The 14716-nt window shown below is 41.2% G+C and overlaps 1 protein-coding gene across 4 annotated transcripts in view; it reads right to left on the bottom strand.

Annotated features, from left to right (window-relative positions):
• The window catches only part of LOC149065001 (uncharacterized), a 145776-nt gene that overhangs the window by 67437 nt on the left and 63623 nt on the right, over nt 1–14716 (bottom strand). For all 4 annotated transcript variants that reach the window (XM_089254925.1, XM_089254924.1, XM_089254928.1 and 1 more), the window contains 3 exons: nt 14005–14139; nt 9613–9723; nt 7287–7400 (listed from right to left, as the gene is read on the bottom strand). In XM_089254925.1, the coding sequence (XP_089111051.1) occupies nt 7287–7400; nt 9613–9723; nt 14005–14139 (360 nt within the window). The remainder of the gene's footprint in view (nt 1–7286; nt 7401–9612; nt 9724–14004; nt 14140–14716) is intronic.

Consider the following 14716-nt stretch of genomic DNA (forward strand, 5'->3'; position numbering starts at 1 on the left):
ATTTCAAGATACTATTCACAACCGGTCGAGATAAGCACCAACAACTCTTCTCTTTTAAAAAAACAACATGGCGGAAGAGAAAAAATGAATATAACAAGAAATTATTATCATCATCAAGAGCCGCCTCCACTGGACGCGATTTGTTATGATTGTGCGACAGACAGACATTGGGAATGGGATGGCTCAATGATAATCATGTTGCAAGTAATAAGTACACTGTCGGCCAGTTTTGTTTCAATGAATGGACGACACAATAGGGAACAGGTTTTCTTGAAACTTTCGTGGTTCGTTTATAGAAGAAAAGCCGGTACGAGAAGCGCCCCCCCCCCCCCCCGTAAATGCAATTGCGAGGTCAAGATGGCGATCGTAATTGCCACGACGATGGCCCGGTCCGTTCCTTGTTATGTGTAAGTATGTACCGGCACCATCAGCTGTCACAGATGAACAATCGCGATTCTCTGCTTAGGCGTCGGAACCTGGAGATTTTTGAGAGGGACTTTGTGAATTGGTAGCGCGTACTAACAATTCGTTGGGAGGCCCCCCCCCCTCCCAATATCATTTTGTACTTACTGACAGGGCCCGACTTTGATAATGGGGGGGGGCAGGAAACAAAGACGGAATTAGGGGGCCCTCTGTAACTGGGGTCAAGGGCCTTTGATTAGTCGCTTGATACAAATATTTTTTTCAAATTTTTGGGTCTCCAAAACTAGTTACTGGGGGCTTTTCCCATTCACCAAGAAAAATTCTCATCCATTCCGAAATTATTTGTGCCCCATTAATTCTGAAAACATTTATTCTGTTAGTTCTGATTTTTCACCCATTTCGAAACCATTTGTTCTATTTATTCTGAAAATTCTCAAACATTCTGCAATTTTTTTCTTTCGTTAATTCTGAAATTTGATGTTTCCATTAATTCTGAAATTTAATGCCTTCATTAATTCTGAAATTTGTTGCTTTCATTAATTCTGAAATTTGTTGCTTTCATTAATTCTGAAATTTGTTGCTTTCATTAATTCTGAAATTTGTTGCTTTCATTAATTCTGAAACTTGCTTTCATTAATTCTGCAATTTTTTTCTTCCATTAATTCTGCAATTTTTTACTTTCATTAATTCTGCAATTTTTTACTTTCATTAATTCTGCAATTACTCCTTTCATTAATTCTGCAATTACTCCTTTCATTAATTCTGCAATTACTCCTTTCATTAATTCTGCAATTACTCCTTTCATTAATTCTGCCATTTTTTTCTTTCGTTAATTTTGAAATTTGTTGCGTTCATTAATTCTGAAATTTGTTGCTTTCATTAATTCTGCAATTACTCCTTTCATTAATTCTGAAATTTGTTGCTTTCATTAATTCTGCAATTACTCCTTTCATTAATTCTGCAATTACTCTTTTCATTAATTCTGCAATTACTCCTTTCATTAATTCTGCAATTTTTTTCTTTCGTTAATTCTGAAACTTGTTGCTTTCATTAATTCTGCAATTATGCCTTTCATTAATTCTGCAATTATGCCTTTCATTAATTCTGCAATTATGCCTTTCATCAATTCTGCAATTTTTTTCTTTCGTTAATTCTGAAATTTGTTGCGTTCATTAATTCTGAAATTTGTTGCTTTCATTAATTCTGAAACTTGCTTTCATTAATTCTGAAATTTGTTGCTTTCATTAATTCTGAAATTTGTTGCTTTCATTAATTCTGAAACTTGCTTTCATTAATTCTGAAATTTGTTGCTTTCATTAATTCTGAAATTTGTTGCTTTCATTAATTCTGAAACTTGCTTTCATTAATTCTGCAATTACTCCTTTCATTAATTCTGCAATTTTTTACTTTCATTAATTCTGCAATTACTCCTTTCATTAATTCTGCAATTTTTTACTTTCATTAATTCTGCAATTTTTTACTTTCATTAATTCTGCAATTATGCCTTTCATTAATTCTGCAATTTTTTTCTTTCATTAATTCTGCAATTACTCCTTTCATTAATTCTGCAATTACTCCTTTCATTAATTCTGCAATTACTCCTTTCATTAATTCTGCAATTACTCCTTTCATTAATTCTGCAATTACTCCTTTCATTAATACTGCCATTTTTTTCTTTCGTTAATTTTGAAATTTGTTGCGTTCATTAATTCTGAAATTTGTTGCTTTCATTAATTCTGCAATTACTCCTTTCATTAATTCTGCAATTACTCCTTTCATTAATTCTGCAATTACTCCTTTCATTAATTCTGCAATTACTCCTTTCATTAATTCTGCAATTTTTTTCTTTCGTTAATTCTGAAACTTGTTGCTTTCATTAATTCTGCAATTTTTTTCTTTCGTTAATTCTGAAATTTGTTGCTTTCATTAATTCTGAAACTTGCTTTCATTAATTCTGCAATTTTTTACTTTCATTAATTCTGCAATTATGCCTTTCATTAATTCTGCAATTTTTTTCTTTCGTTAATTCTGAAATTTGTTGCGTTCATTAATTCTGAAACTTGCTTTCATTAATTCTGCAATTACTCCTTTCATTAATTCTGCAATTTTTTACTTTCATTAATTCTGCAATTTTTTACTTTAATTAATTCTGCAATTTTTTACTTTCATTAATTCTGCAATTACTCCTTTCATTAATTCTGCAATTACTCCTTTCATTAATTCTGCAATTACTCCTTTCATTAATTCTGCAATTTTTTGCTTTCATTAATTCTGCAATTACTCCTTTCATTAATTCTGCAATTTTTTACTTTCATTAATTCTGCCATTTTTTTCTTTCGTTAATTCTGAAACTTGTTGCTTTCATTAATTCTGCAATTATGCCTTTCATTAATTCTGCAATTATGCCTTTCATTAATTCTGCAATTTTTTTCTTTCGTTAATTCTGAAATTTGTTGCTTTCATTAATTCTGAAACTTGCTTTCATTAATTCTGCAATTACTCCTTTCATTAATACTGCAATTTTTTACTTTCATTAATTCTGCAATTACTCCTTTCATTAATTCTGCAATTTTTTACTTTCATTAATTCTGCAATTTTTTACTTTCATTAATTCTGCAATTACTCCTTTCATTAATTCTGCAATTACTCCTTTCATTAATTCTGCAATTTTTTACTTTCATTAATTCTGCAATTATGCCTTTCATTAATTCTGCAATTTTTTACTTTCATTAATTCTGCAATTATGCCTTTCATTAATTCTGCAATTTTTTACTTTCATTAATTCTGCAATTATTTTTTCCTCCGATTCTGAAATCAGTTCATAACCCTTAAAAAAGAAAAATTCAATCTGATCTGAAGGGGAGGACAGTCCCGTCTTAATGCATGGATCCAGTCGGTCCCAGGAGCCTCAGGAGCCATGACCTCCACATCCTGATGCAGGGCCCCTTGGCTGGGATCTTTTACGGGCCCTCCGACCAGATTTTTACGCCCCCCCCCTTTATGACGAATTTATAGCGTGAAAAAAGAAAAAAAAATGATTAAAATCCTCCCGGGCCCCAGGGCTGGAGCCTTGTCAGCCCACCCCTAGTGGGGGCCATGGCCGGAACTAGAGGGTGGCAGTTTTGGGTGCGAACAAAGAACACTGGTGGAAAATTATCGAATTTTAAAGTTGTGGGGGAGGGGGGGGGGGGGTGGAAAAAATCCTAGTTACGGCCCTGGCATCAGGTGTTGGGGGGGGGGAAGGACTTACGATAATGAGATCTTATTGAGAATAATCATGTAAATTTGTAAAGAAAATTTATAGTTTGGGGCACTCAGAAAAAATATTTTTTCCCACGGGCCCACGATAGTCTTAAGACGGCCTTGGGGGAAGCCCCCCCCCCTCCCCTAACTCATAGAGACGTCCCCGTGCGGACCAATGACCGTAATGCGACTGCCACATGTCGAACGTTACATTTCTTCTAATCAGATCGCAACGTTTCACTCGGATGACTGAAATTAGTATCCGCATCATTACCGTTAGGATGAAAAACGAAATGCGCAAAAAAAAAAAAAAATCGCCAAAACAATCAGTTTATTGACGGAAACTGATCGATCGATCAGCCATCGTTCCGCGACTCGATTTGCATGATATTATTCTCTGCGTTGGCGGATCTTTTGTTCCGCGGAAACGACACACGATCATACACTTGTCTTGTAACAACATTATAATTCCACTCACCAGGTGGAAGTAAGGAAGGTCATCGATGGCGAGATTGATATGGTCATGTCCGCCGTTTTCACGGGTGTTGCTACAAACATCTGATCGAATCTGACCTTGAGGCCGATTTTTTGGCACAAGTGTTTTTAATAGTTTTCCCTTTTGTGATTCTACACTATAATCATTGCCATGTAAGAATTTGGCAAATGCTTTTCGGCATCGTTACCAGAGACCATGACCATGTTTGGTGGCCTAATATTTGAAAACAATGCGCGTTCTCTTCGGGAAAAATGCATGGTAATGAAAGGATGTTCTTGCCTTTTTTTGTCAGGAATCTCTTAACCTAACTCTCACTTCCATGCCCCCCCCCCACATCCTGGAGTGGGGCCCCTAGGCTGGGATCTTTTGCGGTCTGCCCCCCGGTCAGACTTTTCACGGGCCCCTTCTGTAGTTAATTTTAACTTGAAAAACCAAGAAAAAAAAGAACTGTCCCGGGCCCCAGGGTTAGAGCCTTGTCAAGCCCCCCCCCCTTCTTGGGGGCCATGCTCACTTTGCTCTGCACCTTTGACCAGATGGTAGCGTAGATTGTGCCCCAGAACACCACCGCCGGAATGAAAAGCTGGTACAGTGTACATGTCAAGGCAAACAATATTTGCGATGCAACTCAGGGGTCGTAACCCCCCGTATTTAGAGGAATAAGCGCATCGCACCACTTCAGATGTCACCGAAATATGGTAGCATTGCTCACGTCGTTTAGAGAGACGATCATCAATATCGCCAGCTCGCAGTTCACTGGGCACCGAGCCAAGTGATTTTTCTGAGGCACTACCTGGCGAATTCCCGAAAAATTCAACTACTTCTCATTTTTCTGAGGGTCGGGCCCATGCATTAAGACGGCGCTGCCTAACAAAGGTTGGCGACACCTCTAGGAGACGTGACGCACACTTTGAGAACCACCGTTTTAAAATAACGAAAAGGGGGGGGGGAACAACTTCCTCCGTGGATCAGCGTTTTTTTGGTTCCAAAAGCACCATATGGACACCATGGATCCCACATCCTAGAGCAGGGCCCCCAGTCAGACTTTTTGCGGGCCCTTCCATAGTTAATTTATTGCATGAAAAAGCCAAAAAAAAAATTGTCCCGGGCCCTGTCAGCCCCGCTCTTGTGGGGGCCACGATCTTTGGTATGGTCCCAAGACAGACTTTTTGCGGGTCCTTCTATAGTGAGATTATAGCATGAAAAAAAAAATTGACGCTGTCATCCCCGTCCTTGTGGGGGGGGGGGGGCCATGATGGTCCCCCAGTCTAATTGATTTTTCTGAGGAGCTTTCCCCCCCCCCCCCCCAACCTGACAAGAAGTGGTTGCTGACGAATTCAAGCACCCCCAAATTAACGTTTCCACCAACTAAATATTTCGTTTTTCCATTTTGGTTCCAACAAATTACGTTTTCCTATAATGTTTCGAAATTATCGCATAAAGCATTCGAAGAAATCGCAATTTGAATTATAAATCGGATTCGTTAAAAATCCCCGAATATATAACGCCATCTACCGACAATAAATCCAACTACAGCATAAGAAATAAACGAAACAAGAACTAGATATGAAATTCATGCTGCCATCTAGCGGCAAATATACCAGTATCATGCATGAAAAACGCTCGACAATTCAATTGTGATTGCTCATAGATGGCAGCACACAAAAACAAGTTTTTGGCGTGAAATTTCAAAATTCAACCATTCAGTGATAGTAACGCGTGGGAAAAATTGGCCGAAAAGCAAAAGAATTTTTTGAAGAAATAAAAAAAATGAATGCAATTACCATACGTCCTCGTGCGTTCCGGAAAATTTGCCATTTGGTCCTCCTTTTCCGGTTTACGGAATCTTTTTCCGGAGGAAAATTTTTATCCGCTTTGAAAACATACATATATTTCTTCATTGAAATACATGTATGTATGTTAAATATATATATGTTTTAACGTTTTTTGCGGTTTTTTCATTGACCAAACCCAGAATTTTTTCTGTTTTTTGCGGTGTTTTGATCGGGAAAAATTGTGTGGCTAGTTTTTTTACTGATCAGTATAGTGGCACCATCTGTTGTGGAAAATTGGGAAAAAAAATTTAGGTCGCTAAAAGTGCGTGCGTCCTTTCTGAATTTTTGGATCTGGTAACCGCAGAGACGGATCTAGAGCTCGCTATTGGGCGGGACGATTTTTTTATATTGTTAATATGGTGACCATACATCCCGCATTGTCCTGTATTATCCGGGACAGTCATGCTTTTTTCTCTGTTCTGAGTTTTTTGGAAAAAAATCTGTTTTTTCGCCAAAGTTTTCTTGAATTTGTTATTTAATCAAAATCATTGATACAAATAAGTTTCAACGGATTTATTGAATGCAATATTCTCATATATAATATGATTCATATTCACATTTCTCTTGGACCCTCCCCCCCCTTAGATTCGCGCTTGCGTAACCCACTGAGCTAGAAGTAAAACTTCCCTTATAGCTCAGTGGCGTAACCGTAAGTGCTTTGGTAGTGCAAAAATACTTGACTGCGTGCTTCCCCCGTTAGATGGCAGCACATTTTTTTGAAACATTTGAAATGTTAGGGGAAAAAATGCGGTCAAAAATAGGATGACCATACGTCTCGTATTTTCCTGGACCGTCCTGATTTTTTTTTTTTTGGTTGTCCCGGTTTTTCACATATTTTCAACGATTGACAACTTGACTTTGCATTCTTTAAATCAACAACCGAAATCATCTCCCCAACTTAGAAATTACATTACAATAATTACGACTACAAATACGAATACTCATGACACACATTTGTCATTTTTTAAAATTCATTTCAATACGAAGCGACTTTTCTGTGATTTTAGCACGACTTGACAACTTTGATTACTTTTGGCACCATTATTGGTGCAGGCCCGTCATTTAGGGGGGAAAATACACTAAAAATGGTATATATACACAAATATATATATACATTGAGTACATGTGCTTTGCCCCCCCCCCCCCGGAAAAAGTTGAAATGACGGTCCGGTTTTGGTGATAATTGGCATTGTCCCGTATTTACCCGTATTTCGAAGCCCAATTAAAGTATATAATGGCAAGTACAAAATAAAAAGGGTAATTAAAAAAGAATCAAACAACGAGAGTCAAACCTTTGGTGCTCTTGAGCCTGACAGATTTGAGCGTCGGTGCAGTCGAAGACTTCGGTGATATCACTGGGGTGCTCGTGCTCGCAGCCTTTGCGCATGCTGAACGTAATTTGCCAGCTGCAGAAAACAAACATGTTTTGCACACATAACACACAAACAAGGCCATGCACCTAATTGAAGCGCATTTAAATACAGGACCGTCTTAACAAGTCCCCCCCCCCCCTCTTGAGCAAAGTGATGTTAAGGGCTCCCCCTCTACCTAGATATTCTGTTCCACTGCCAACTTCCTTGGAAATTTTTTTTTCTCATCGCTCCTCAACCCACAGGATCCTATACCATACCCAGAGTTTTCAGCGACCCCACCCCGTGGACCATTCCATCCAGGGCCACGACTAAATGCTTGGTCAGACGGGTCAAGCAATAATTTTCACACATCCTTTGTAATGTTGGAGAGGTTTAAGGGGGAAATTTGCGCCCCCTGGTCCTTCGCCCATGGCACCAGACCCGCCTGCTCCCCCCCCCTTTCGCTTGCGGTACCAATTCCATCCCCTCCAAAGGGCAATTTTGCCCCCTTCGGGAGTCCAGTCTTTATAGGTTTGGCGAGAGCATCTCCTTCAGCCTGGGTTAAACCTACTAGGAGGGACTTACAAACTCCTTGCCCACATTCACATATTTTCAGGGCCACAACTAGATGCTTGGTCAGCCAGGTTAAGCACACAGTTTGGTGCCCCTTGCAATGCTGAAAGAAAGAGGTTAAAGGGTGAAATTTGCGTCCCCCCCCCCTGGTCCGGCGCCAAGAGCATTCAAACTGCCTTCACCCACTCCCCGCCCAAGTTGCACCCCTGCTTACTCTACAACAGTAGTGCTTAACCAGGAGTCCACGGACAACTTGAGTGTCCTCTGAGAGGTTCGGGGGGTGGGAGGGTACTTGCAGAAAACAATGAACTTTTTTTTGCACACATTATATGTTGAATATTATTCTGTAAAGGCGTCATTTGGTGTTCATCTTATTGGCAGAGGGGTTCACGGGCCTTGGTCTAATTAACACAAAGGTTCAGGTGCCAAGAAGCCCACTCATTCTTGAGGTGTGAAGAACCCTTCTACGTGTTTCCAAGATGTGAAATCTTTTATTGTTTCAGAGGTAAGAGGAAACCATCCATATTTTCCAAGGTGTGAGGAAACTTTCTACTCGCACACAAGGTGTGAAGATGCCTTCTACTCGCACACAAGGTGTGAAGATGCCTTCTACTCGCACACAAGGTGTGAAGATGCCTTCTACTCGCACACAAGGTGTGAAGATGCCTTCTACTCGCACACAAGGTGTGAAGATGCCTTCTACTCGCACACAAGGTGTGAAGATGCCTTCTACTCGCACACAAGGTGTGAAGATGCCTTCTACTCGCACACAAGGTGTGAAGAAGCCTTCTATTCCAAAGTGCGAAGAAGCCTTCTATTCCAAAGTGCGGAGAAGCCTTCTATTCCAAAGTGCGGAGAAGCCTTCTATTCCAAAGTGCGAAGAAGCCTTCTATTCCAAAGTGCGAAGAAGCCTTCTATTCCAAAGTGCGAAGAAGCCTTCTATTCCAAAGTGCGAAGAAGCCTTCTATTCCAAAGTGCGAAGAAGCCTTCTATTCCAAAGTGCGAAGAAGCCTTCTATTCCAAAGTGCGAAGAAGCCTTCTATTCCAAAGTGCGAAGAAGCCTTCTATTCCAAAGTGCGAAGAAGCCTTCTATTCCAAAGTGCGAAGAAGCCTTCTACTCGCTTCCAAAGTGCGAAGAAGCCTTCTACTCAGTTAAAGGCTTTTCTCGCACCTTATAAACAACTTCTAAGATGCAAGGAAGCTTTCGTTACACAAAGGGTCCGTGGAATAAAAAGGAGTTAAAAAAATCATAGCTCTAGGAAATCATGATGCTAAATTTAATCATCACAAGCCCACACACCATGCACGCGAGGGCCCCCCCACCCACCCTTCCTTATTGGACCATTGCGTTAAGACGGCCCTGTTCAAATACAAGCAAAGAGCATGTGCACAATTCATAAAAAAATTCTATTTGCGATGCATTAAATAGTGAATGACTTTGAAAATGCATTTCAAATTGCATACACGACGTCATCCCACGAAGACCTCGATAGCAAGAATCGATTCTGTGCATATTGCCATGTTCAGTGCGAGGACTCGAGAATGACCTTACTGACGTCACAGTCTTGGGGTCGATTAACGCTACGTTAAATGAGCCATCCATGCTATTCTGTGAAATAATTAGTGTGAAAGCTCGTGTGTGTGCGCGCGCATGAAAGAAAATATTGACATTATGCGGACGAGACATAATTACCGACGCTTCCTCTGGAGGAATCCCTGCTGCTTTGGAACCGACTAGTAGTTGCAGAGCGTAGAGAGGGCTTCTCTTGGCTTTTCGGCTTCTGGGCCGGAGGCACAGATGATGCTGCGGACACAGAGAGGAAATTTAGGCACAAGTATTCGTACAGAGCACAAAAAAAATAATGATCACAATACATATGATTAATACAATCGAATCCAAGAGACCGGAGAAATCACTTCGCTATAACGAAATTTCGTTATAAAGGAATTCCAGGTTTGTGCATTGTTCTTATGTAAGCTTATACGGGGGAGGGGGGGTAGAAAAGTATTTGTTAAAACGAGATTTTCGCTGTATCGGTATTCGACTGTATACATTATATGCAAAGGCCGTCCTAACGCATGGGCTTACCAGGGCACGGCACCTGATGACCTTACACAGCAATTGATGACAATTGCGTGAGACTTGTGGAGTCGGGGGGGGGGGGAGTTTTAACGGAAGTCTTTCGCGGGCAAACCTATAACACGATGCTGGCACAACATGAAAATTCAAGCATTTGTCATCTTTATATCAAAACATAAAAGCCAGGTGGCAGCATCAGCAAGAACACGAAACAAGCACAATTCCGACAACATAAATACGTCCGGGGCCACAAATACACCCAGAACACGCATCCCGGCATGTACCAATTCCGTTAGAAATTCCACAGAGCAAGGGTGTTCAACCTTTAAGGAGAGGGTGCGGGGGCCACTTCAAAACGTGCACGCGAGATTCATAATTAAGTGATTTGGAACGGCCCGGCAGGCTACTTAAGTGAGGGAATCCGCGCATGTGCCGCAGATCATTCAAGTGTTCTGCGTGTATGCCGCGAGTCACCCGAGTGATCTGTAAATATGCCGCGGTGATCTGTAAGTATGCCATGGGTCGCTTAAGTGCTCTGGAAATGTGAGATGGTGCTCTGCAAATGTACCGCGGATAGCTTAAGATCCAGCAGACTGGCAGCACAGGTAGCAATGCAGCGTATAGAACAACAAGGGAGTGACCACAACACGGCCTCACAGACCCACACTGTGATCTGGACCTAGAATGTGTATAAATACCGTCGGTTCACATGGTATATACATAGACACGATGCGGTTATGTATACAGTCGAATCCCGTTATAACGAACGCCATGAGACCGGAGGAACCACTTCGTTAAAACGAAATTTCGTTATAAAGGAATTCCAGGTTACCTAGCATTGTTCCTATGTAAACTTATTTGGGAGATTAAAAAAAAAAAAGTGTTCGCTAAAACGAGATTTTCGCTATAACGGTATTCGTTAAAACGGGATTCGACTGTATATTTTCTTCAGTTTTGCTTTGTAAATATTTCTCATATAAAAACCAGCATTAGCCCTTCCCCCCTCCCAATCCCCAAAAAGGGGATTCGGCAGTAAATTGTCCCTAGACAATTTTCCGGGGCCGCCATTGTCGTCGAATTCAATTGAATTGAGTCGTTCAAGTGTTCTGTAACTGTGTAATGTTGATCACTTAAGAGGGGGGAGGGGAAAAGTAGCCGCGGGTCACTCAAGTCATCTGGAAAAATGTGCCACTAAGTTTGTTTTTAAAAGACTAGGTATTATGTAGCGGGCCACATCAGATAAGAGCGAGGGCCACATTTGTCCCGCGGGCCATGTATTGAGCATATATGCCACAGGGGAATTTGTACGAGGTGCATTTGTATAGCTAAGTAAGTAGTAGGTAGTTTCAACGAATTCAGTGCCCTCCCCCTCTCCCCGCAGAGAGAAACACAGGCCTACACAACGATAAAAATCTCCAAACATTACACTTCACTCATAGTTAAAAACATATTTGGTAGATGGCAGCACTATAAACAAGCATTACACAGAAACAAGCTTCACGTCAGGTTCATAACACACACATGCACGCATATCCCAACATGTACCAATTCGTTAGAGATTCCGCAGAGGAATACGGACGAGGTGCATGTATGGCTTAGTAGTAGTAGTAGCAGCAGCGCCCCCCTCCCAAGGACACAACAATGAACGGGGAATCCAAAAAAAAAAAAACGGCATACGTCAGAATTCCAAAACAATAGAAATTCAGAATTAACTAAAGCAATTTTTTTTCCCCAGAATTACCAGAAAATCCGAAATTTATAAGAAATATTCACAGCCCCCCCCCCCCCCCCCCCACGTCGTCCATTTGGCCACTAACTCAACGTAAACAAAGTGGACGCACAGAATTACGCTCTTTCTGTACAGAAGCAAATCACAAAATTTGGCTCGAGAGCTTGCCAATGAAAATACCTGCGAGTCAAGTGTTGTTTGTTTTGGCGTGATCTTTATAACGCGGCCCGCTGCCAAGTCTTACCTCGAATGCGGTCTTTAGAGCCCATGGGGCGGAAACGAGTTGACGGCATGCCAAATTTTCGCACCTTTCTACAACACTGCTCAAGCCCCCCCCCCCCATCCCCCACGAGCGGTTAGGTCATCGGGAGCGCTCTCGTCACTGACAATTTCACTTGCAAATTTGTATCTTGCTTAAACGATAGGACTTCTTACCCCCACGAATAAACGTCTTTATTTTGGCGATAAATATTTAGTGTTTTTTTTGCATGCTTGTCAGTCCGCGCCTACCCGTTGATTAGAAGGAACATTAATCATGTTGAATCATAAGCAGCAGTCGGTGTTACATCCGCCACTATTTATGTACGGGTTCGACCCGTTTTATTACGACGCTTGAGATATGGCAGAAATCAAACCAACTTACTCACTGATGCGAGGGTCAAGAAAATCGCCAATTGGCGGCGTTTTGTTACTGAATAAAAGCGCTCGCTGTCTTATTAGTTTTTTGAAATTCAGGAAATCGGATAGAAAAGATAAGTAGCCAAATTGGAAATCCCAAGTTGGCCCCATCACGGTTTGGATAGGCCTGGTTGATGGAAATTGCGCCTCCGACATTTCACCCTTGGCACGTTTCGTCCCCTGACATTTCGCCGGCCCTGACAGTGTGAGTGACCATATGAATGACCAGGTGATTGCGGGAATGAGAGGGTGAGTGATCATGAGTTACCAAGAGAATGACCACATGAGTTAGCAAGTGAGTGACCGTATTAGTGATCAAGTTAGCGATCGGATGAGTGACCATATGGTCACTCAAATGGCCATTCACTTGACCAGTCATACGGTCACTCACTTGATCCAAGTGATCTGTAAATATGTCGCGGGTCATTCAAGGGATCTATGAATACGCCGCAAGTCACGTAAGTGATATGGACCACTTAATTGCAGTGCCGTCTTAACACATGGGTCCGGGGGCCTCAAGTACAGAGGTGGCCCACATGATGAGAATTTCGAGATTCAGCACGTGATTTGGTAGGCAGAGGCATTTCTTATCAGGTAGGGGCCTCAGAAAAATCAATTTGCCCCGGGGCCATGATGCTCTTAAGACGGTGTTAGTTAATTGAAGTGAGAACGTGCCTTATTTAAGCGAGATGGGAATGTGCCGCTTGGTTCATTCTAACAAAACTAGGTTTGAGGTCGCAGGCCACACCAGATGACTGAAGGCCTCATTTGACCCGCAAGCCATGAATTTAGCATGTATGCCTTACGATGTCGAAAAGACGATCACAGTTTGGCAACATTGGCGTATTGTTTTCAGTCACGAGAAAGATTATCTTGTCAAGGACGTTCTGGAAGTCAATCTTGTTTTAGGAAGATACGGAGTTGTGCTAATACGTATCCCTCTTTGTCGTTGCTCAACGGGGCCGTTTTGAGCCTCACGGAGCCATCAAGCAAAGGGATGCTTTGTGGATTCCCCCCAACTAAACCTCAACTACAGTACCAGCAACTCTGACCTACATTCTTGCGTGTTATTTGAAACATTTAAAATTCGCCAACGGGAGTACCCTTAGGCCGGTATTACACTATAAAAGTTTGATAAAAGTCCTATTATAAAACTTGAAAAATGCAGCCAATAAGGCTTAATAATTATAATTAAATAATTTAATTTATCGCTGAATATGCCAAATAAAACGCTCAAAACAGCGTGCGTTGAAACAACGTCGAAGCAAAATGACAGTGTTTTGAGGATGATGTTCATTGAGAGTTAACCCTTTTGCGATCATGGACGTAATAATTGCATCCAAACGCAAAATAATTGCATATTTAACGTAATAATTGCATCCATATTGCAAAACAAAACTCTTATCTGTTATACTTTTTACCTTTTATTTTTTTTCCTTTCCTTTTTCTAACGTGCGGTTAGGTTAGGACGAGGTTACCATATTTATCGCCAATTTCGTCAAATAGACGTAATCTAAATTCGTTGCCAAAAGCTTGCACGTGAAGGGGTAAAGGGTTGTAGCGTTGGCAACAAGAATCTCAAAAGTGACCTGACTTACCTACGGTGCTGTTGGATCCTTTCCAAATGGCGATCTTCGAACGAGACTGGTGCGAGGTATAGGACACCGATGTCGAGCTCTCGCTGGCCGCTACCGGTGACGTTGAACGCGAAGACGAGCAGGTCTTGCAGGGCCCTGGGGCGACACATAAGAGGAAACAAAAAAAAAAAATTAAATCAATCCAGTTCGTTAATAAACAATATACAAAATGGCGGACACCCTTTATTAAGCTTAAATAACCCCGGTCTATCGCCCATTGAAGCCCTTCACTACCCTGTTGTACCTCCGAAAATATAATTCGATAGAATTAATGTCAAACCTAGCTGTGTTTGCCTTGTGTTCAGGTGCTGCCATCTACCTTCGTGCGCCATTTATTCTGATTTACAGCGATATATATATGCCTAAATGTGCATCCATTCTCACTCTATGTGCCGGTGTGGTTGAAATATATATATATATCTTCCCCCATCCGGGGATGTAGCGGGTCTTCTGTATGTGCTTTAGCACACAATTAAAAATATATATATTCTCTGACTAATCAAATATCTTTGACTCCGGTAGTAAAATTCCACTTCCTGTTATGCCCGAGGGCCCCCCCACCCCCACTTCGGGGCAAAGTCGGGTCCCGGGTACGAGGGAAAATAAGCAGTATAGGCAGGAGAGAGAAAAAAAACAAGTAATAAAAGAGTGCAAAACATTAGTTATAGCACAA

This window comes from Pholcus phalangioides, unplaced genomic scaffold (genome assembly GCF_987345545.1).
Source record: "Pholcus phalangioides strain wild (caught in Gottingen) unplaced genomic scaffold, Ppha-v1.0 ptg000042l_1, whole genome shotgun sequence".
In the NCBI taxonomy this organism is placed as follows: domain Eukaryota; kingdom Metazoa; phylum Arthropoda; class Arachnida; order Araneae; family Pholcidae; genus Pholcus; species Pholcus phalangioides.